This window comes from Etheostoma spectabile, chromosome 7 (genome assembly GCF_008692095.1).
Source record: "Etheostoma spectabile isolate EspeVRDwgs_2016 chromosome 7, UIUC_Espe_1.0, whole genome shotgun sequence".
Lineage (NCBI taxonomy): Eukaryota > Metazoa > Chordata > Actinopteri > Perciformes > Percidae > Etheostoma > Etheostoma spectabile.
Genome location: NC_045739.1, coordinates 31,680,020 through 31,703,657, shown reverse-complemented (window position 1 = coordinate 31,703,657; position 23,638 = coordinate 31,680,020). Strand labels below are relative to the sequence as shown.

General features: G+C 42.1%; 1 protein-coding gene across 1 annotated transcript; it reads right to left on the bottom strand.

The window, feature by feature from the left end:
• Positions 1-200: 200 nt before the first annotated feature.
• Positions 201-20,814, bottom strand: LOC116692995 (monocarboxylate transporter 1). The gene is made up of 5 exons (XM_032521668.1): positions 20,624-20,814; positions 8,626-8,935; positions 2,267-2,410; positions 786-1,595; positions 201-502 (listed from the first exon to the last, which is right to left on the bottom strand). The coding sequence occupies exons 2-5, from the start codon at positions 8,840-8,842 to the stop codon at positions 213-215; spliced, it is 1,461 nt and encodes a 486-aa protein (XP_032377559.1). The 5' UTR covers positions 8,843-8,935; positions 20,624-20,814; the 3' UTR covers positions 201-212.
• Between the last annotated feature and the right edge of the window lie 2,824 nt (positions 20,815-23,638).

Genomic DNA, 23,638 nt, shown 5'->3' with positions numbered 1-23,638 from the left:
GAAAAGCTGCGTGACGAGCATTACCGACAGCTAAGCTTCACGTCACAACTGCTGGTCTCAGTTTTTAAAAGACAAAGTACATTTCTATGGCTTCAGGGGTTGTGTACAAGGGTCTTAATCTCTATAACGATGGCGTGTGGTTGCTGCAACTCTTGTGTGTGTTTCTGTGAAGTGTGTGCCTCCTTCTCAAGGCCACGCTATTTTGAAGTCTTCTACACCGAGTCCTCGTCCATCTTGGCGACGTCATCCAGTGAGACAATGGCCTTTACATCGTTCTCGTCCTTCCCCTCGTCAGATTTCGACGGAGAGGGAGGCGCCAACATGGCGGCGCGCTCTTCCTTGGCCCCCTCCTTTTCCATTTTCTCCTCGGCTTTCTTCTCTTGCGCCAACAGGCGGTAGTTGATGCCCATTCCTATGAAGAGAACCACACTTGCGACCATGAGGATGACGCCGGAGGAGATGTAGGTGTAGTCGTAGTTGGCGTAGTAGTTATAGAAACTACCTGGAGGTGGACAAAAGACAGAGAGACGACTCAGATTTTACATTAAACATTCATTTTGACTATTTTCTTTGTCTTTAGATTACAGTCTGATAAAGTAGGAATTCCCCTTTCTGACTTTTACTCTCCTGATGGTCAATACCCTTTTCCCCAAATTTGAAACCTTTCAACTCTTTCTCGCTGTACAAAACTCATCATTCCTATGCAATTATGAGTACAGAAGTACACATGAGTCTGCAACAAACACAACCCTCCTCTTTCTGGTCATGTACGTCGGATGTCTCACCTGTTAGCGGTGGGCCCAACAGCACCGGCCCACACTCCACTATAGTGACCAGACCCACGGCTGAGGAGAACCTCTGAGCTCCCACCAGGTCCATCAGCGTCTCGAATAACACCGAACTCAGCCAGCCAAAAGCAAAACCAAAGAAGATGGCGTACACCACAAATCCAGTGTAGTCCGTGGACAGCGGCGCCAGCACGTGACACAGTCCGTTGTAGAGGATAGCAGCAGCAAAGAAGTACTGAATCCTGGGCCGGATCCATCTGGTGTTGGCCAGAATGCCCATAGAGGGCCGGGCGACCATGTCAACAAATGCCAGCACCGAGAGCAGGAAGGCTGCCTTTTCTTTGCTGATGTCCTTACTCTTGGCATAATTACTGAGGAAGACGAGCGGAGCAAAGAGGCCGAAGAACATGATGACGTTGCCCATCAGGTAGAGCAGGAAGCCGCGGTGTTTGAAGAGCGTCAGGTCGATGAAGGAGTTGATGGTCTGCAGGACGGTCTTCTTGGGCTGTGCTGGATCCACCGCCTTGACCTCCCCCGCCTCCGAGTCGGGCTTGGCTGGCTGGGGTTTGGGTCCGATGGGGCGCATGAGGGCGCCGGCCACGCAGCAGTTGAACAGAAGTCCTCCCAGGATGAGGAAGCTGCCTCTCCAGCCAAACTGATCGTACATCCAGGAGTTGAGGGGGGCCAGGGTGGACAGAAACACGGGGCTGCCTGCCATAGCGATGCCGTTGGCAATGGGTCGCCGCTTGTAGAAGTATTTACCGATCATGGTGAGGGCTGGATTCAAGTTGAACGCCAGTCCCAAACCTGGAGAAACAAAGGGTGGGAGGGGGAAACAGAAAAGAAGGGGTACATTTTGGGGTTTAATAAAGGAATCCTTCTGGTGAAGGAATCTACTGTAGGTGAAAATAGTTGGTGAGTAGTAGTTTAAACAGAATGTAATTATATCTATACAAAATTAGCTGCTCACAAAGTCTGACACAATAGGATTTTAATTCATTTGACCTGCGATCAATACAACAGTGTAATATGTCACACACAATCATTTCCATTCATATACACTCAACAAAAGCACCTAAAAATAGTATTTGAAAATGTTATTACCTAGCCGGCAATAGTAAAAAATTAAAACTCTCACAATGGAATGAGGTAGTAATTAATGTTCATATCCGAAAGACAGAAACCAAGAACTCTGATGTCAATAACGCTTTCATTCCCATTTCTGCATATTTACTTCTGATTTTGTCAATGCGACTGTAGGTATAGTTGTTTAAGCATTATCCGTGAATTGATATATCAATGTATCATTACACTCTGAGTGAATAAAATGTATTTTTCTAGGAGAAGAGTTGCAGAAACTGTTTCCGTTTAAATGGACAAGCAAAACAGTTTTAAAACTACACGTGGCACAAACACAAGAGCTCATATTAGGTAAGAAGCCATTTGACAATTCCCTCTACTCGGGGTAAATTACTGACCTCCCACTACTCCAATGAAGAAGTACAGCTGCTCCACAGTGTTGCAGAAGGAGGCTGCGATGAGTCCCGACCCCGACAGACAGCCACCCACTAAGATGATTGGCCGACTGCCAAATTTGTTCACGAGGATGCTGCTGATTGGACCTGGAGAGGAAGAAGACAGAAGGAAGAACTGCTGTCATAAAAAGCAGATACATCATGAATTAGATAAGATGAAAGCAGTGTTGTAGTGTTGAATCTTAACAAGGATTAATCAGTAACTATTTGGGCATTTTTACTACATCTTTACAGTAATTTGCCGGTTGCAGCTTCTCAAATGTAAGGACTCAACGCCTTTCTTTGTCATATATCATCATAAAGTGAAAATCCAACCATTAACATTAGAATCAGACTGATTTGACTGATAATTAAAATAAAGTGCATAAAAACATTCCCTAGTTATAACTGTTAATTTGGGGGTATTTGGCTTTTTTTTGTCTAATGTGATCAATAAATCAAATCTCTTCAACTGGGCAAAACGAGACATTTGAAGACGTCACCTTGGGCTTTAGGAGACTGTAAATATCAATACAAATACAATCTGCAGGTTAATGAATAAAGAAAACAATGTTTCTAGCAGCCTGATGCACATGTTATATGCAGAATTACATCAGCTCACCATTTCAACTTTTCACCAACAGGTGGTGCTATGGTGGCAGGAATGAAAGAGGGACAATGATTGTATAACAGTGCTGGTTGCATGGATGTTGCATGAGGGAAGAGGAGAGTATGAAGGGGGAGGTAGAGGGAGCTTGGCAGTGCAAGGTATGGTACACGTCAGAGTGAAAGTTCACGGAGAGGAGATTGAATGTAAGGGGGGTGGGAGAGAGAGGAGGAGGAGCGAAGAAAAAAAAAAAAAGAGGAGAGAAGAGAGAAAAAGAGAGAGGAAGACTTTATACTTTTGATGTTCTTTAATGAAACCTCTCACTTGAAAACACCAGTACAGGGGATAACTGTGCTGTATGAACTAAATACAAGATCCAATGAATATAGCCTTTGTCATAATTTAAACACGTCTTCCGAAGAAAGGTGTGTGTGTGTGTGTGTGTGTGTGTGTGTGTGTGAAGTCCCACTCTTGTTGACCTAGGTTCCTATATGGAAAAGAGAACCGTGAAAAGACCCTGCCCTGAAGTACGAGCTGAAAGGGTTACAGGAACTGCGGTCAGAGGAATTTAAAAATTGGTCAAGTCGGAACATGAAAAAAAAAAGGGTTCTAGGAATGTTATGTTCTAGGTACTGCAAAAATCCCTCAAGTCGGAAACAGCATACAGTGGGGCTCAAAAGTTTGGGTACCCCAGGTAGAACATTTTATTAATGTGCATAAAGAAGCCAAGAGAAGATGGACAAATCTCCAAAAAGGCATCAAATGACAGATTAGACATTCCTATAATATGAACAAGTTCTGTGGACCAATGAGGTTAAACTTAAACTTTTTTTTTTTTTTTTAACTTTTTGGCCGCAATGAGAAAAGATGTTTGGAGAAGAAAGGGCTCAGAATTTAATGAATAGAACCTCTGTCCAGCTGTTAAGCATTGGGGGGGGGTTGCAGCCAGTGGCACAGGGAACATTTCACGAGTAGAGGGGAAAATGGATTCAATAACATTTCAGCAAATATTGGAGGCTAACTTGATGCCATCTGTGAAAAAGCTGAAGTTAAAGAGAGGATGGCTTCTACAAATGGATAATGATCTAAACACACCTCAAGTGTTTCAATAAAATCTCACTTTTTTGTCACATATTATATGAATGTCTAATCTGTCATTTGATGCCTTTTGGAGATTTTTTCCATCTTTTCTTGGCTTCTTTATGCACATTTATACACATTTTTACCTGGGGTGTCCAAACTTTCGACCACTACTGTATAAATGTTACGTTTGTGTTGACATTGTCTTAAATGTGTAAAATTATGTTTGGTGTTGTTCTGGACTACATTACATTGAGAGGTTTAATGTTTTGTCCTTATTTTTTTTTATACATAAAAAGGAGAATATTAGGAAGACCTAGTTGGTAGTTTGAATTTAGTTAACAACTAATGGATTAATCTATGCATCATTTAGGGATACACCAAAATCGAAGTCACACACGCACGCACGCACGCACGCAGGCAGGCAGGCAGGCAGGCAGGCAGGCAGGCAGGCAGGCAGGCAGGCAGGCAGGCAGGCAGGCAGGCAGGCAGGCAGCGGCAGGCAGATGTTGATGCACGGGCATTCAATCACGCACTCACTAAATACCTCTCTAGTTTCTGTGTTGCCTGACTAGCTCGCACAAAGCCTGTCTTGGTGGGTTGCCATGTTTGGGAGTGGTGGGTTGCCATGTTGCAGAGAGGAGATAAGAGGCGAGAACAGAGGCACACACTGTACCAGAGCACACATCGGACACACAGGACTACAGAATGAACAGAGCTTGTTTGAAGCTCCGCGGTGAACAAAAGTGAACCTGTACAAGGACAGGAATGAATTTGCATGCACTCAACACTCACGCACACACACACATAATGAGTAGTGACAGTCATTGTTGCCGTCTGGCAAAACACAAAGAGGGCAGTGAGTAGTGTTCTCAGAGATATTATATAAGCAATTTGTTCTCCCCCCTCCCTCCATCACTTGCTCTCTTTCTCTATGTGAAAGAAAAGAACAGTGAAGAGAAGAGACTTGTCCTCAGCTCCACTCTGACTCAGCATCCACAGGTGAGGGGTCTTTGGTTTCTCTCCCCACTGAGTCCAGCTTAACTATCTGACTTACTGGGTATTACGTTGAAAGTTTATCATGTATTATATAAGTGCTTTGAGCATCTAAACGAAGTTTGGTGTTGGAGTTTGGAACATTCCTAAATCTTAATTGTGACTTGTTGTGTTCACCTGGTTAGTTCACCTGCTAGAGCATGTGCCCATATATAGAAGTTTACTCCTCAACGCAGCAGCCGCGGGTTCAACTCCGACCTGCGGCCATTTGCTGCATGTTATGCACCCCCCCACCTCTCCTTTTTAAGTCTAAGCTGTCCTATAAACAGGCCTAAAAACGTTTTGACTTGTTATCGGTTCCAAATGTCTAATTTTATGCTTTTGCTTCTTACTGTCCAAACGGTTGTTGATTTTATTCTATGGAACAATGTACTTGTCTATCATTTAGCAATTGATTACATAGCAAATGTTCAGATTTTGTGGCCAACTGAAGAGTAAGACTGAGCTGGTGATGAGTCAGTCCGACCACAAACAAAACAGAATAGAAGCGGGACAGGAGAAACAGCTGACTGGATCCGCTCCAACAGTTAAACGCATCACACAGCACACATCATCCCTCCAGCCGGACACAAGCTTTAAAAGGAATGGTTTGACATTTTGGGAAAACATGCTTAATCCCTTTCTTTCAGAGTTGGATTAGACCATTGTGTCTTGTCACCGCAAAAATTTTACTTAACCCAAAATTTATAAAAAGTTCTTTGTCTTGACATTGTCTTAAATGTGTAAAATTATGTTTGGTGTTGTTCTGGACAACATTATATTGAGAGGTTTCATATGTTGTCCTTATTTTTATACATGAAGGGGATATTAGAGAATATTAGACTATTAGGAAACCTCTCAATACAGCGATGTCCAGTACAACACCACAGTTGTGCTTAATTGCACAGATACACATTACATTGAACAGGTGTACATTAAAGTGGCTACTGAGAGTTTTCTATTTGTCTGTTGTCCTCTGGGAAGCCAACTTTGACAATAATTTCACATGTTTTTCCCACTCATTCGCTAAATCGGCTTAACTCTCCCTCTCATGCCTAATCATATCAATATCCTGTAATCCTGAGCGCTTATTGCATTAAAACAAGCTGATGTGCACTCATGCACAAATTCACACACACAAACTTACTTCAGGCACCGGCTACAGCCTCTTTTCCCGCCCACATAAGAACAGAGAAAGTGCCACTCAGTGAGGCACAATAGGCAGTGTGGAAAAAGACCCCCCCCAGTCATTTCAGGTACAAAGAGTCCAAAGACAGAGTAGGGCTTGTCAGTGGTCCATGTTTGTGGTTTTAGTAGCTCCTTTTTGTTTGTCTGCCAGCATTAAAATGTTTTTTTTTCCCCTCAAGAAAAAAGTTCAGGGATATCTCCCACTATATGACAATTTACAAAGAGTGTCACATTATAACAAAATCTACATTAACTGTTGGACCACTGGCATGAGACCTGAATGAAATAATAACATTCAGCATCCTGTTTATAAGCCATCACAAAAAAAAAAACAAAAAAAAAAGGAACCAATATGTAACTCTTACAAGGAAACTTTAAAAGTTGCACTCATGTCAGGCCCTTGGCATTATTACTAAACTTTTGTACTGAAGCAACAGTTTGATCACTTTCCAGGAATCTTGTGTTATTCTTCCCTAAACTACAGTAGTACATACTGCTAATTCAGACACTTCCCCTGAGTAAAACCCTCCAGTTAAAAAAAGAGTCACTGTGATTGTACATGGCAACCAAAACAAAAAATAGGTAGAAGGTGATGCACATTTTGACAAGCAATGGGCAGAAAGAATATAAATGATAAAAAATGGCGGATATTAAAAAAAACTCTTCAAAAGAGAATGAAATCTCACTGGAGTGAGCTGGTTTATTGTGGACTGGAACGCCATAGTTGAGCTCTTAATGTGATCATTAGCTAAATTAAATATGATAGATTAGATTATAATATATTGCAAATAGCCCCGAATTGGCAGCTCCCACTGTCAGGAGTTAGTCTACCTTGGTTAAACATAACAAAGACCACTGATACAATTACATTTTACCACAAGCTGGTGTCCTGTTTACAGTGTGGTCTGTTATGTATCGGCAGCTGAATGTGATGCAACTCCTTTACTTTGTTGCAGTTTGTTTCCTGCCTTAAATGGGGAAGCAGAATCAGACTCTTGCTTCGCATACCCTCCTCTTCCTTCGTGCGGAGCGTTTTAACTGGTTCAAACTGTCAGTCAGCTGTCACTGACGTCAAGCAGCCACAACAAATTAATACGCATGTCTTTTTGAGTGTGTACGTGCACTTCCTCATGTGTAACCAGTGCCAACATCAGGACGTCACTGACTGGTGATCTGGCTAAATTTGTAAACTCTTTCTCCACCACTGCGCAGCCCCTACATGTACGACACCATCTCATTTTCCGTCTCTCAGGAGAAAGAGAAAGTGTATTTGAATGAGGAGGGACCTTGCGGGGTCTTGAGAAAGAAAGAAAAATCTGATATGAAACCGGATCGGAGTATTTCTCAAATCCTGCCTTAACATGCAAATGGAAAGCAAGTTGCAGCAGTGCAAATAAAAAAGGGTCATTACGTGCAACAAAAAGTACAACTAGTTGTTTTTCTCCCAGCTTGAGGGCCTCCGTAGGGGCCTAGAGCTCTCTAGGGACCTCTTTGGTCCTGACTGACAGTGCTGTGGAGAGGTCTGGCAATGCGAGACTGTTTGTCATCACTCCAGAGTATCGATTTCTCACATTGTCTCATGCAGTAAGTGTTACTCAACTTAATGAATAAGAGGTGTGTGTGAGTGAGAGACTTTATGTTTAAATTGGTGTTTATGTTGTGCCAGTTATTGTTAATTTCCTTTTTTTGGTCTGCTTTGACAAAATAAGCAATGTCTTACCATGCCAATAAGGCTCTTTAAATTGATATCTCTATCTAGATAGATCATTTTGCGCCAGTGAAAGGTAAATGATAAAAATGCAGAGCCTCAGTTTGCAGAGTGTGTAATCCACTGCATAAAAATCCAATTTTTTGTTATTTATAATTCATTCTCTTAGGTTTTCTCACTTTTTAAAAATCGTGAACTGCCACAGTTTTAAGCTGTACGGCCTTCTACTGGCAGCTCTTTAGATCCGATTTGGATTTGAAAGAAGACATTCCTCCGACATTTGGCGTCAATGACCTCAGGGTTCAGGACACACGCACATCAGGAGAAAATGTGCTGCAGTGTGCGCCATTTATTATTTGCCACACTGGAACGGAGCAGAAAAACTACACTGTGCCAGTTAGGTTTTGGAGCACATCCAATCGGCACAACACCACACCTATACGAATTATGGGTGGTGATTCAGAGGTCTGGAACCAGGCCAGTGTGGCTGGATGAAAGGAACAACCTATGCCTGAACTAAAATTATGTTCAACGAATTAGGGTTCAGACAACTTATTTGAAATACAAATATTTCCACGCCTGTCTAAATCCCAAGTGTCCAAACAATAAATTAGACAAATATGTTTTGTTGTGCATTTATGTCATAAAATAAATTAGTTGTTTTCTGTAATATGGAACATTTTAAAGTACACACATGGCCCTCACCTCCAGCATACATGACAGCCAGCATGATGGAGGAGATCCAGGACACCTGACTGGGTGTGGCATCGAAGATGACCTCGATCTCTTTGAAGAACACCGTGATGGATTTGGGGAAGGCGTAGGAGAAGCCGATGGAGATAAAGGCCCCCACTACAACCGCCCAGCCCCAGCCACCTTCAGGTGGGGTGTACCCCACGGGCCCACCCAGCGCTGGAGGCATGTCTGCTCACGTGGAGGAGAAGATGAGTGGAGGACAGCTGGGCTCAGAGGAGAAGAAAGGCCGTACCAGGTGCACTGAGACAGGACCTAAAACCTGTGGAGAAACAGAGCAGGGAGCTGGTAAAATAATTTTTTTCTGCTTCTTTTCATTTTTATCTAATGTGCTGCAATATTATATGTAAGAAAAGAGGGCGGACATAAGTGAAGTTTAGAAGATGAACACAAAAATATGACAACAGAAACTAAATATTTTGTAAGATTTGATAATTTCTTGAATTTTTGAATGCCAACAAAGCAGCAGTAGACACACAGAATGCATATTTAGAAGATTAGACCATGAGAACTTGTTTTTCATGGTCAACTGCCATTTGATTAAACACTATAGTGATATGCATTCACAATTGCAAAACAGCTGGATATCCCTGGGCTTCTTTAGTGTATGTGCCCATCTAAATGTTCACTTTTTCCCCTCTTAGGTCGCACATAACCAAGCTATTTATGGTCGGCACTCACATCAACTCTAATAACCGTTTCTGACTCTTTACTGGAAATGGACTCTAGGATACAAATCTACAAGCCAACATAAGGACTTCCTACCAAATCTGTATAGTGATATTACATTTGAAAGAAAATCCAGAGCAATGCTGTCATAGTAGGGGAAGATAAAAAGGAGAAATAAAATGGCGCCGATTCCATAACTGTACAACCTAAAGCACTCAGAGGGAATTCACTGCCCTTAGAATAACTATTAAACAGCGAGGCGTCCTGGTCTTCTACATGTTATTTAGTCTGGATCATGCTGTCAACAACCATGCTCAGCCAATCGTTAGTACAGTAACTGGTTAACTCAGCTCTGGGGTCCCCAGTGCATCCAGACAGCTGATGCTCATCACATCCACTTATACTTTCTGCTCCTTATTTAATGTCCGTTTCCTCACCACTAAGAACGTTTTCAACCAATTACAAGGACTGATACTTTGCAATAGAGCCCGACCGATACCGAGGCAAAAGGCCGACCTTTTGAGGCCAATACGATACAAATATTTGGTCATTTAAAAATCTGATATGTCAATATAAATTAAAAAAAAATAAAAAAAAATCCAGAAATGTGTTAAAAAAAACAAACAGATTTCCCTAACAGTTATTTGTATTTATTTTTGAGTTCTCACTAAAATAATATAAATTTGTTTTATTGTCACAACAGAACAAAGGAACATCAAACTATATTAAAGTTCTGACAAATAAAATGTATAAAAATACAAACTTAAGATATAAAACTTAAAGTCCTTTGAACAAAAACACAAAAATAATCAGTGTTGCCAACAGGGACGTTGTAGAGCGTCCTCTGATGGACAAACTAGGCAACGCCAACGCTCATAACATGGCTGACAGACATGAATATTGCTTAATATCGGCCAACAACATAGGACTGCCGATTTATCGGTCGGGCTCTAGTTTGCGAGTTTAACTTGACTGTAACCAATTTCGTTGTAAATTTACAATGACAAAGACTATTCTAAACTGCAACTCGCCAGAATTAGAGGCTTCAACCCAGAGAAATAGAAAATCTACTTAGCAATAACTGATTCAGATAGCCTGTGCTTTTATTTTATGTACCCAGTAATCCAGGTCAAAGGCTCCAGACTATAGTCAACAAACGACTGATGACCAGTAGGCCTAGTTGGTAATCAGCACTTCCTCAAATCTGTTGGTGGCAGTTAACACACATTCACATTAGCAACCAGCTGGTTAGCACAGAGCACATACCTTGACATGAACCGGCTGAAATTCCAAAACGTCACACCCTAATTAAAAGCGGTACAGCTCCTATATACTCGGGCCCTCTGGGGTGTGCCTGATATCATTGGAAAGGTAACATTCATGTTTTTGCTACTAGTGTCCGGGTGATTCTATGCCTTACTGACACAGAGTTACAGAACTTTTAATGGAGGTTTTTTCCATTCAAGTCATAAATCTGTAAAATGACTGAAATACACTGCGGTAAAACACATCTAGAGGAGAAACGGACAACACAAGTTGAGTGTTTGAGTCTTTTGAAGTCAAGACTCAAAGACAAAATAATTTACTGAATGAATCAAATTTGAACATGACGTTCAGTGGCTTGTTGATCTTTACATTGTTAATTTCCTACCCTAGGCTGGGACACACATTCACACTTATTACTTTAACTTATCATTGCACTGACAATAACGAGTGTAGATGTCCTCAGTTCAGGTCATGATCTTGTAGTCTCATCTCCGGTTGTCCTGCATCCACCGTGTGTGTGTGTGTGTGTGTGTGTGTGTGTGTGTGTGTGTGTGTGTGTGTGTGTGTGTGTGTGTGTTGTGTGTGTGTGTGTGTGTGTGTGTGTGGTGTGTGTGTGTGTGTGTGTGTGTGTGTGTCTCAGTCAGCAGCAGCCCCGCCCGCGGCAGAGCCGACAGGATTGACACAGCGGCAACTTTACGCGACTTTATAGTGAAAAAAAACGTTACAGCGGACTTTGATGTTAAAACGTATACAGGTTGGCAGGACGGTCTGAAATGTTTTGCACGGTCTTTGGCTGTACTTTTTGTTGGTGAATGTGAGATGTTCGAGTCACACACGTCTCGTCTTCAAATCAGAAACAAGGAAATTAATTTGGCGGCATACGTGCGACGCTAACCCGTTCTCCCGCTCGATCTTTTGGTTCTTAGAGACACATACTGATACAAAGTCTGGCACGTGGGACTGCTGGGATTGGTTGAAGTTGCGGGAAACTCTGGTTATTGGTCAAATTTGTGGAAAGGTTGCGGTGATTGGTTGAATTTGCATGAATTGGCGCGATTATGACATTGCAAAATCCTGGAGGGACTGTACAATGTTCCTTAACAAGTGAAAGAATGTTTACTTTGAGTTGGCCTGTCTTCAGTGTATAATGTGTGTAATATAATTTCCCCTTGGGATCATTGAAAGTACGTCTCCACACATGCATTGCAAATATACCTTGACATTACCCGGCGGAGATGTACGTTTGTCCGAATCAGTTAGACCGGATGTCAAAACGTGTTTTACCCCGCCAGCTCCCTAGTACAGAGTCTGTGTGAGAATTCACAGCAAGCGAGTGGGCGTGTTGATGACGTTTCCATCATGCGGCTGGCGCAAAACCAGAAGAAAACAAACATCCGAGGATGAAGAAGAAGGGAGATTTACACCAAGAACCCTAAGAAAATGTCTAACAGGAGAGACGGCCAGAATCGGGAACTTCTGTTGGTAAGTAGCCAAACTGCTCAAACACCACCACAGAAATCAATGCAGGCTGTCTGTGTGAGGAGCTTGGATGATTTTGTGTATTTATTCAGCAGAAAAGGTTACCGTTAATGATTAGTAAGTCAGGAGATTTTAAAGCCAGTCAACCCTGAGCCCAGTCAAGAAGCTTCATTATATCCAACAGACAGCGCAAAGCATTTAAAATCAGATTGGAAATCATATGTTTCTCTTCCTCTACAGACACTACAGAAGCAACTGGCCACCCTTAAAATCTTGGAAGGAGGCAATTAAACCCAACTAAATGCCACACTACTAAGTCATCCAGGGGCCAGAATGTACAACTGGAAAGGCTTGCCAGCCCTCTCATGTTGCTCACAGTGGGGTTGGCCACAGCTCTTCCTTCAATGAGGTTACTGACACGCAGCTACACGGTATGCATACTCTCACATGCTGCTGCAAACTAGGGATCGACCGATACTGGTTTTTAAAGGCCGATACCAATTAGTAGTTAATGAAACCCATAAAAGATATTTAGAACTATCGATATGCATATACAGTGAAAATCTTTTTGGATTGTTATAAAATCCAACACAAAACTTTGTTTAAATACTTTTTATTAGAATCTTTCACCACAATACCCAGTAAACGAAGTCAGATAGTGTTGGGGGGGACATTAGGTCACACTCAGTGGTGAGAGAAACCGAAGCAGAGGGACAGACACAGAGCTGAAGCCGAGTTCAAAGTAGGACACTTTTTACTAGGACACATTAACTTTATAGGTTATCAGAAAGAATCACAAATAATACGCCGTTACAGATAATCTGCAAACTGCACAAAAATGGCCCGATAATCGCCAGGGCCAATAATCTGTCTATCCAATGCAAACACTCATTTATCTCTCCAGGCGCCACTGGAGCTCTGCTTGACTAAACCTTTGATTTGTTCCACTGGAGCTACACTTTGAGGAGGGGGAGGAGAGGGGGGCATATCTCAACATGCTCAATACGTTGTTCAGAGTTCATCTGCAGACAGAAGCAAATCCCAAAGTGGCCGGGACGTACAGTCAGTGCTAACCAAGCAGCAGTATGCTAAGCACCTGATGCATAACGACCTGTACCCTTTGCTGCAGCACGGCCTTCCTGCATGGAGGAGGAATGTGATGACTACAGGAGTAAGAGCATGCAGCCAGTCCTCCAGTGACGAGGAACACTCAAAACCAGATTGAATACAAAACACACTTTTCTCAAGGGAGTTTTACATATTATAGACCCAACAATGAATCAAGAAAATAATCTGCAGATAACATAACTTGGACAAAGAGAAAATAAATTTGTCTTAGTGAACTGAAGAACATTCAAAACAATCTAATAAAATTAGACTGAATGAACACCCACACGTCTAAATATTCATTTCCAAACTGTTACGTAGTAGACAGTACAGTTATTAAATGGAGAAGCACAAATTACAAAACACAGGATGCTGGCTCATGCTACAATATTCAAGTTCCTTCATGTCTCACAATCAGTGTGCTCACTGTGCCTAAAGGAGCAACGTCACTGCTGGTCTCAGCGGTCTGGTCACGCACATTCATGCAACCCCATTTTAGGTCACACAAGGAAATAGGGCAAACAGAAGCACACCCACACAGCCATTTAGTCCACTTTTCATGTATTCTGTATGGTGTCAATATATTAGCACTGGTGTACCAGAATGGGTCAAACTGTCAGTCATAACTACAGTTATAATGCTGAAATAAAGCTTAAATTAAATTGTTTCTCAATGAGAGACTTGGAGCCAAAACCAAACCTGTATTACTCATGACAAACTGGTGCTTAAATCTAAGGGCTTACAGAAGCGGTCACGTGACCTGTCAGTTAAATTGATGTCAATCAGAATTTAAAAGACTGTCATTTAACCCTTTTCACTGTCTACACTTCAGTGCAACCAAATAACTCATCCAGATCCAACTTAAATAGCAACTTAACAACCATAACACCATGACTACTGGCACTCTCGACCCTCTCACAGCTCAGATCGTTGCTCCAGGGTCCCTCTTTATATCCCCCTGGCAGTCATCCAAAAACAGCGGCGTCACATACATCTCTCGATTTAACGGCTATTCTGGCTGCCGACCATAGTGTATTTCTGTATTGGCTGACGTGTGAAACATTACCTGAGAATTCATTGCAATGCAAACTTAGTAAGGCTTCAGCAGATGCAGCAGAAATCATGGAGAGGGCCAGAATAAGGGATGTGAACGAGTAGTAGGGAGGTTGTAATAGTGTTTTTACAAATATTACGCAGTTGCATGCTCTCAATGTAATATCATATTTCAACTCCAAACTCTCCAAAATGCTGAAAGTTTACTTCTCTAGGCTATATTTATATGTTGTGTGGGATGGGGCATGTGCTAAAACAGTTGATTAATGAATCAATTAGCTGATTAAATCATTTGAGATTTCCTAATACCTAGATTTAAGTACATTGGACCAAGCTGCAACCTTGTCGTCAAGGACTTACTCAGGACCAGGAGTTGTCCATTAACCTAGTAGAAGGTCACCCAGAGTCCAGACTGGCATGGCCAAACCAGCCCTCTCAATAACTCATGGGACAGGGGTAATAGGGAGAGGTGGTAGGTCATCACCAGATATATTTATTCATGTTGCACATTGAAGCCCAATTTAGCAACATTAAAAACAGGTTAGGACAGGTTAGACTTATGCTTTCAAAAAGACAATAGGACATTGAGAACACAAGAACATTCAGTTTGTATGGACAGTGATCCTAAACGTAATTGAAGATCCCACTAACAGCGACTGTCCAATCCTAGCTTAGCAACCATAACATGGCCTGCCGAGCTTTGAATTAATCAACATGCTGGAGAGGTGTGCATGGGGCTGTTGTAGTGAGACAGATAGCGGGTTTAAAGAGTTTAAACTGCTTGGAGGGTAGGGTCTTATAGGGGTGGGAATCACCAGACGCCTCCCAATACGATATCACGATACATTATTGCGATTTTAAACATATTGCAATATTCTGTGATACATTGCAATTTATAATGAATCTAATTTTTCCCAATTTCAAATGATGTCACCAAAAAAACTTTGTCAACATCGGTTTTATTTAAAAAGAAACATTTCTCTGTTCATCTCACTTCAATTACAATGCTACAAAATGGGACTGTCAAGCAGACAAGCTGACCAACACATATAGAATAAAAGATCCATACAGTATTGCCACTGAAAATATCACGATACTATGCTATATCGATTTTTTTCCCCCACCCCTAGTGTCTTATTGAACCTCCCCACAACCAAAATCCCAAGAACAACACTAAGCAATGGATTGATAATTTTTGTTTGCTGGAAAGTAAGCTGCAAATGTTATGTATTTATTTAATGTTATTAATACTAGTAGGGTTAACTAGCTCTATGCTGCAATACAAGAACAATACTGTTTATTTAGCTTAATGTTTGCTTAATTGGCAAATGTTTGCTTAATTAGCTGGCTATTGCTGATATAATGTGCTAGTCACAGCCAACAAAAATCAAAATGGCCATCTGCTAGAACGGAGAAGCCTGCTTATGTTAACCTCTGAATTCAAGGACCCATTATTTACTGCGAGTTAAAATGGAAAAAAAGGGGGAGGGGGGTGAAGGTGGGGGGGGTGGAGGAATGCAACATTCAGTTTGTAACCTGGATTTAATGGGAAGCCTTCCCTAGTGGGATTGGATTTATGTTGCCATCGTCCTACTGCTCTGTGCTGGGGCTCCGTTAGGTGTCTGTGTGTGTCTGTTTAGTGTGTCTGTGTGGGTCCCAGCAAAGCACGACAACTCTTAAAAGGAGTTATCAATGAGGCCATTCATTCTGCAGAATGAAACGCTCCCTTTACTAAAGTGTGCTGAAGGAATTATGGAGTTACCTGAAACCTCTTATTAAACAACAAATAGTTTAACCAGATAAAATGTTAGAACTTTTAAAAATGTGCAAAAGCCTTATTTCTTTTGTTTTTTTATGGTTTCTGGGACAATTGACTGGCCTAAGCATTCCAGGGTTCATCTCCAGGACAAATACTGTCACAACACTGATTAAAAGTTGCTGTTTGGACTGTCTGATTTCCTAAATTATCTACGTAGCGCACAAAAGACCAGATACTAAAGCCACTCTTACAAAACCTGTGATTACTGGGATGGGAAGGAAGGAAGCAGGGGTGGAGTTACTGAAAAATAGACACACAAATTAAAAAATATTAAAAAGGCATGAGGAATAATTAGAGAACACAACCCAAAGCACGTTTTGCACACTGAGCCTCAAAAAAGACCAGTGTCTAATACAAAGTCCCATTACCAACATTATATCATCCAATTGTTTTCCACAGCTCAGTGGTAATGAAATGCTTCTTATCTTGGCACCAATGACCACCTTAACCTCGCAGGCTAGAACAAATGTTAATTCTCACACACTTTTGTAACCTTGAGTGAGTGCACTTCAAAATATGTGTACAGACAGTCGTACATCCTTGCTAGCTCAAAACACACTATGTTGCACAGATGTAAATGTTAGTTTTGCCTTGTGGTCATGCAAAGACCATGTGTACCCAAACGCAAGTATGCATGCAAATACAGTAGATGTGTCTGAACAGAAAGGTTACTTATTTGTATTCAGGTTATTTTTATTTAAAAAGGTCCAATGTGTAAGAATTTCTCCCATCTAGCATTCAGATCATATATTGCAACCAACTGTCTTGCACCACGCAGTTCAAATTACATATTACAGCTTCTTTACGTCTTTTGCTCTTTTCAATATCCTTTCTTTTGGCGAAGAAGAGGACTCCTGTTCCTGAAACTTGGATTTTGGAGCCGCCGCTGGTCAAACTAACGTGTACGGTGGGCCTCAGAGGCCTCTTATTTCCGAACATTCATCTCTCCCCCGCCACCCGAGGGCTGGAGGTCTAACGTATAAAGATAACGTGGGGTCCTCTATGTTTCCTTCTCCACTGTTGCCGGGGCGCTACGATGCCCATTAGCAGCAGCTGTGAGTTTATCGGGACAGCAAAAAAGCAAAAAGGCGGAGCGGTATAGGGTTGTGCCGATGGACAATATTGTCCATTGTGATGGTTTACATCATGGTGGAGAGCCACCATCCTGATGCCACGCCCCCCCTCGCTCTACCTGGACTAGTAACCTATCAGCATGCGGTGAGGTCCCGCTCTGAGCCTTGGCTTGGACACAGCGGTCTCGAGCGAGAGAGAAAGGCGTTAACGTGAAACACTATCACACTCTACTTTATCCCCTCATTGGCTAACTTTGTGGATACTACTGTGTGCGTGCATCAATGAGTAAGTCTGATGTGAGGATGATGAGAATTTATGAATGTACGTTAGCAACAGGAGGCTAATTCACGAGGGTGCTATTTTATGTGTGAGCTAATATTGCACATCTGTTCATGTGCGCTGCAAGAGTTATGTTTCATTTTATTGAATGCGTTATACAGTGCAAATATAACCGAGAATGTAGTTTAATTTCATTATTGATAGTATATTAGGTTATTACGGTCGCTCTGTTTAAGGCAAACGTTCCACTGTACTGTCGTTACGCAGATCACGGAAATCTGATTGAGTCTAGACTTTACAGCACTGTAGTTAAATGAAAGTAGGTCAATTACCCCCATTCCAAATGAATGGGAAAACGTATTTGCCGACAACTGCCGGAGTGTATCTGAACGCAGCCATAATCATTATCACTCTACTTTCTCACACATCCAGTAAGAGACAACACCAGCACACCACTAACCCGTCTCCGCTCAGGCTTGATCAACATTCCTCAGCTTGAATTTCTGCAGAATATTTCATCTTGAAAATCTAGATACCAGCTCTTTACTCATTCACTGATGCATCCCCATTTCAAACACTGCCCATGTGATCCACCACTCCCCACATGTACGCAATGGATACCTGCCAAAAAAAATCACTCGCAACATTAGTAAAATAGGAAAGCATCAAATCACCATTAGTGAATTGAGAATTGTGTCTCAAGATGCCTTTGAGCTTTTCCTGACAAGTAATAGCAGTAAAGACTATGCAAAACAAAATTGCACAATGTGGGTGTATTGTTGGCCTACAGGCAAGATTGGGTGTCAATACATATCCTGAGTTGGCAAGCGCAAGTAAAAACCACAACTGGATAGGTCAGTACTGAAGCAGCAGCATTAGTAATCGGGTGAGCAGATTCCTGAGAACAGAAACTTCTAAAAACCCTACTCCATTACATAATACACTTAGACCTGACAAATATAAAACATAAAAGGTCTAAAAACTGACACAACACATTGATGTAACTACTCTGCAATCTACAAGTGATGTTAGAAGAAATAATTAGCTGTACGCCCTCCAGAGAAGTCAGAGGACAAACCCCTGGCACTGGTACATTCATGCACTCACCAAAGCTAACTTTGGAAAGCAGGGTGGATGTTTGCATGAATCCAGCCCCCTGTGCCTGTACTTTCTGCAGGTCACCCTGCCACCACACAAATGGAAAATGACAGCCATCACTCACTGTCAGAGAACATCCCTTGGTTAATAGACAACAAGCAGCTCTGGCTATTTTTTGGGGGGGTGGGGGGGGACAACAGGGACTGCACGGGAGGCAGTGCGTGTGGAGGTTTTGTGATCTTTCCACTGAACTCCGACCACTGTGAGGGAACTTGACATCGACCGTTGCTGTAATATTTCCCTTACAATGTAACCTGCAATTACCCGCTGGCTGAAACGGGAAATTGCATTGTTTCAAAAATAAGTGGAATATTACCAAATATTTTAATAACAACAAAATGGTGGTAGGTACATCTGATTTCACATACTGCTTTAGTAACAAACTAATTTCAGGGCTCTGGGTTATGTGACAAGCAGCTCTCACCTGAGACCACTGTTGAACGCAAGTACCGAAAGTTACTGTTGCACTAGTCTGGACATCTTGCCATGGCAACGTTGCAATACAAGGTTACAGTTGTTGTCAGCTTACTAATTGTGTGTTGTGTGTAGATTTGGACTTTTATAAGTTTCATTCCACACTGTTTAAACGGCGAAGTGGAGACGGCTCGGTCCCCTGTTTGGAGCTGGCTGGTGAATGTGAAGCGTGTTGGCCTCGCTGGATACGGCGTGACCCTTTTTGTGGATTCAATTTAATTATTTGATTAGGACAATGCACGTTCATAAACATTTCTGTAAACGCGCCAGTGTTAGCCAATCGGCTAATTGTAATCAACGGTAGTCCTTCCCAGCATGCATGTCTTTATGGTGGGAAGAAACCGGAGCACCCAGAGGAAAAACCGCACAAACACGGGGAGACACACAAACTCCACACAGAAAGGCCCGGAACGACCTGGATTCAAACCAAGAACCTTCTTGCTGTGAGGCAGAAGTGCTATCACTTTTTTCCCCCCCGTCATTGTATTACGTCACAATATGGATTTTTTTTAACGTGTCTTAATGATGTTAATGTTGGTGGCGATGGTACAGTGGATGTGACATACGCCTTTGGTTTGGGAGAGACTTAACCCCTCGTTGGTCCAGAGGCGTGCGACCTTTGACATATGGCCACTGTAAGTCGCTTTGGATAAAATCATCAGCTATATGACATGTAATGTAATGATTTTTTTTGTCCATATGTGCTTGTGCTGTGTTCCCAAGTGGTAGGCCAGGTTGCTACAATAGAGTTTTCTTTTTTTTTTCTTTTCTTCTTGTACTTAATCATGCTGAATTCTTCACAACGCAACCTTGATTAAATGAATCTTGACCAATTTGTATTAACTCCCACCTGGATGGCATCAAAGGATTCTCCCCCCTGGCTGATAGCTATAGTCTTGAGGACAAAGGCATGCAAAACACTAAGTGAAAGAACCCCCCCCCCCTTGGGGGGTGGGTAAAGAGGGACAACATGTTATTAGCATCGGTGTGCATACTACAAACCAACCTTCGTCTTGTGTGCCATGCTCTGAGCATTAATACTGCAAGAGATTTTAGACTCCTTCCTCGTTGTCAGAGTTCAAAATTGCCACGGCACCCTCAAAAGAGCCAGCGCGTGAGACTCCCTCAGCTTCGCGCTAATAGAGAACACACCATTCCGCTGCGGTCAAATGCACTGTGTAAGCGGAAGTCAAAGCCCAATATCACCTCTCCTCTGTCTCCCTTTTGGGTCTGTGCCAACCCCACCGAGTGGCCCCGGGGGGGGGGGGGTCAGATGCGGACAGCTCAGACTCACTGACTTCACTCATGAGTGTAAGAAATAGCGCCAGCATCACGACTGGGTGAATGAAACTAACGTCATGTCGGTTGAAAACTGCCCTATAAACTATAAAGCCGGCGGGTTCATTTTAAATCAGAGGTAGTCGATACACTGGTCAAAGCTAATGGATGCGCGAGCTAGCTAATTTGCAACTTCCAAGCGAGTTATTCAGCACCCACTGAGATGTTAGCTAAGTCTCTTTTCAGCAGTCGCTTCGTCTCGACGGTTAGTCCACCACGCACGCGTTCACTCACCGGGGTCGGAGTCGGTAGCGGGGCTGTGTCCGGTAGAGGCTCGGTTCGGCTGTGAGCGAGAGTTTCCCGGGGCGTCCTTGCTGGACAATGGCAGCACGTTGATCCAGCAGCGGCTCGGGGTACCAACCACAGTTAAGCAACTTCTGGGATGGTGATGATGATGATGATGACACTACAACCAGCGCGCATGCGTACGAGAGCGTGAGCGGCAGTAGAGGAATGACTAAAAGCACGTGCGTGTATGGTGGAGAGGACGCCGGTTTAGCGATATAAATATATATCTTATGACTATTACCGTATTTAAACCTTTTTGTGCAAAACATTTCGTACTTATGTCCACAGCCACTGCAATACAAGATGGACATCAAAGTATGATTCATGGCAGAAATATGCATTAGTAGGGCAAGGAAAAAATAAAATATGCTACCTTAAATATGAACACACAAGAGATTTGCTTTAGAGTTGCATAAAGTAATAGCTTACATTTGTATTCAACTTACTAAAGTAAAAGTACAAAAGTGTTAGCATCAACATATACTTAGAGTAACAAAAGTACTAATTATGCAGAAAATCCCATTTCAGAATCATATTAGGTTATATTAATGCATATTTAACTTTAACTTGCAGTTTCATTACAGCTGTAGAAAGATGATAAAGTAACGCCCAATCTCTGGCCCTTTTCCCCATTAACATCTGTTAAGGTGATCACCACTAAAGATATCCTGTATAGGTATATTTTACATTTTATAGTGTAATGTTTCCTCTTTTTCAAAAGAACGCACACCCACAGCATACGACAAGTCACTCTCAAGCTAAAGCACAGTACATTAAATTAACATTCCTCATCCTCCACTAAAAAAGAAACCACATGCTCTTAAACCCATAACGGTAAATGCAATCAGACCTTTCCCTGCAAGACCTCCGCTAATCTCAAAAACAGATTATGTTTACATACATTGGAATGGGATTCAGCCTCTTTGCTCTGCACTTGGGAAGTCTGCAATGGCTCCACCTCTTTAGTGTGCTTTTTGTTTGATTACTGCAACCATCACCAATCTCTTGTCAAATGTTTCCAGCTGACAGCATGTGAGGATTCTTCTGGCACAGTGATGCAACAGTCCCTAATAGGAATAATCATACTGTTGTTGCTAATGAGGAGGATGATGGGGAAAGAGGCTGGCAGTGGCAGAGTTTGGGTGAGTGGGGTTTAAATGGCCCCAGCATCCCATATCAGGACCCAACTACTGGGATTTCCATCATATAGCACCAATGGTGGAGGAAGCAGATCCTTTACTTAAGAACTAATACCACACTGTCAAAAATACCTAAGTCCCGCATGCTTGTCTTGCCCAACCAGCAGTCCAAACCTCAACTTTAGTACATTGAAAAAATTGAAATAATTAAATGGAAAAGCAGCAAATCTGCATTTGAAAAGGTGGAACCATTAAATGTTTTAACTTGACAAACTATCGAAATAGTTGCCAATTAATTTTCTCTGTTCTGTTAATCGAATAATTAATCAGCTATTCTTGTGTAAACTGTCGGGTAGTTTAATTCATAACAAAGCATATTTCATATAAGCTCTTTTCAGAAGTAAATAGTAAGCAAAACTGAAAGGAAGCAAAAAGTGAATGGATAAAGAGGCATGAAAAGAAAAGACTCAAGTACAAGTGATGGTAAAAAAGTCACGAAGGGATTTACATGATAAACATTTGTAAAAATACAGAACAATAAAACTCAAACTTGGTGCTTGAGTAATTGTACTTAGTTCCACTCCACCACTGTTCAGCTCTGAGGAGCTCCCGTTGGACTGTCTCCCACAAGGCGATAGGTTTAGGTTACTAATATTTATCTGGCCTCAAAGCCTGCAACAAGCAGGTCGTCCGGGACACATTTGCCAAATGGAAGTCTCTGTCTGTCCACAGGGCTCACTGACAATAAACAGCTGGATGGGGGAGGAAAGGGAGGATACACACTCCCGTTATATTGCTTAATCCCCGAGGGGGGGAGAAAAACAAAGACATGAGGGGGTGGGGGTGCTTAAAAGAGAAAAAAAGTAAGGGTGAGGCAGATGGGAACATTTTCAGGAAAAACTGAGAATGAGAACCAGATTTTGTTTTGGGTGTTAGGGATGCATGTTGTGAGCGAAAACAGTGTTTCTGTGTCCGTTCCTGCTTCTCTCCAGTAGAGGATCTCAGACATGTTAGCACCCCGAGAAACACAGCCCCATAGTTTGCCCTTTTATCATAACCTGAAACAACTTTGAGACCATAAAAAACCTGCCAGTGTGCAGAGTCCACTGTGTCACGGCACACTTGTGTTCTTATTAAAGTAACAGACACACACTGATAAGATCTCTCTCTTCGTTTTATTTTAAGGTCTCTTGAATTATCTTCCAGTGTGTGTGTGTGTGTGTGTGTGTTTGTGTGTGTGTGGTGTGTGTGTGTGCGTGTGTGTGTGTCTGTGTGTGTCTGTCTGTGTGTGTTTGTGTGGTATTCATAAGTGCATTTGTTCAATTACTGAAACTGACAGCTCACCCCCTAAACCTTTAAGAACCACTAGAATAGTATGCTTGCGTTCTCAAAGTGACGATTTAGCAGGTGTGATGTTAACCATTTCCTCCGGCCATTTTCCTTTGCAATCAATGGCCTGGGTTCAGTCTGTAGGCATTTGGTCATCAACCACAGAATTGCATTTTTACAGAGCGGTGTTGCTACATTTTACGAAATTAAAAGACATTTGTACTTCGTCCACCACTGAATGACTGTGGAAGTTAACCCTATGGACTACAGACTAAGCATGCAATAGTACTAGATTGACAAAATGCGCTCTAAGGGTTTAGACTCATCATTTCACCTAGAAAAATCACAGGTACACAAATATCAACACAAAACTAAGTGTGGTGTTTGTTTGCGTCTCTACAAATTGAGTAATCTCTGAATGTTTCCAACAAGTTGTGACGTCCATGCTGTGATAGATTAGGAACTCTGAGTTTTTAAGGCCATGTTGCCTGGA

Coding starts and splice junctions, on each gene's coding strand:
- LOC116692995 (XM_032521668.1), bottom strand. CDS start 8,842: ATGCCTCCAGCGCTGGGTGGGCCCGTGGGGTACACCCCACCTGAAGGT. Junction 1,596..2,266: donor CTTCATTGGAGTAGTGGGAG/GTCAGTAATTTA, acceptor TTGTTTCTCCAG/GTTTGGGACTGGCGTTCAAC. Junction 503..785: donor GTTGGGCCCACCGCTAACAG/GTGAGACATCCG, acceptor GTCCACCTCCAG/GTAGTTTCTATAACTACTAC.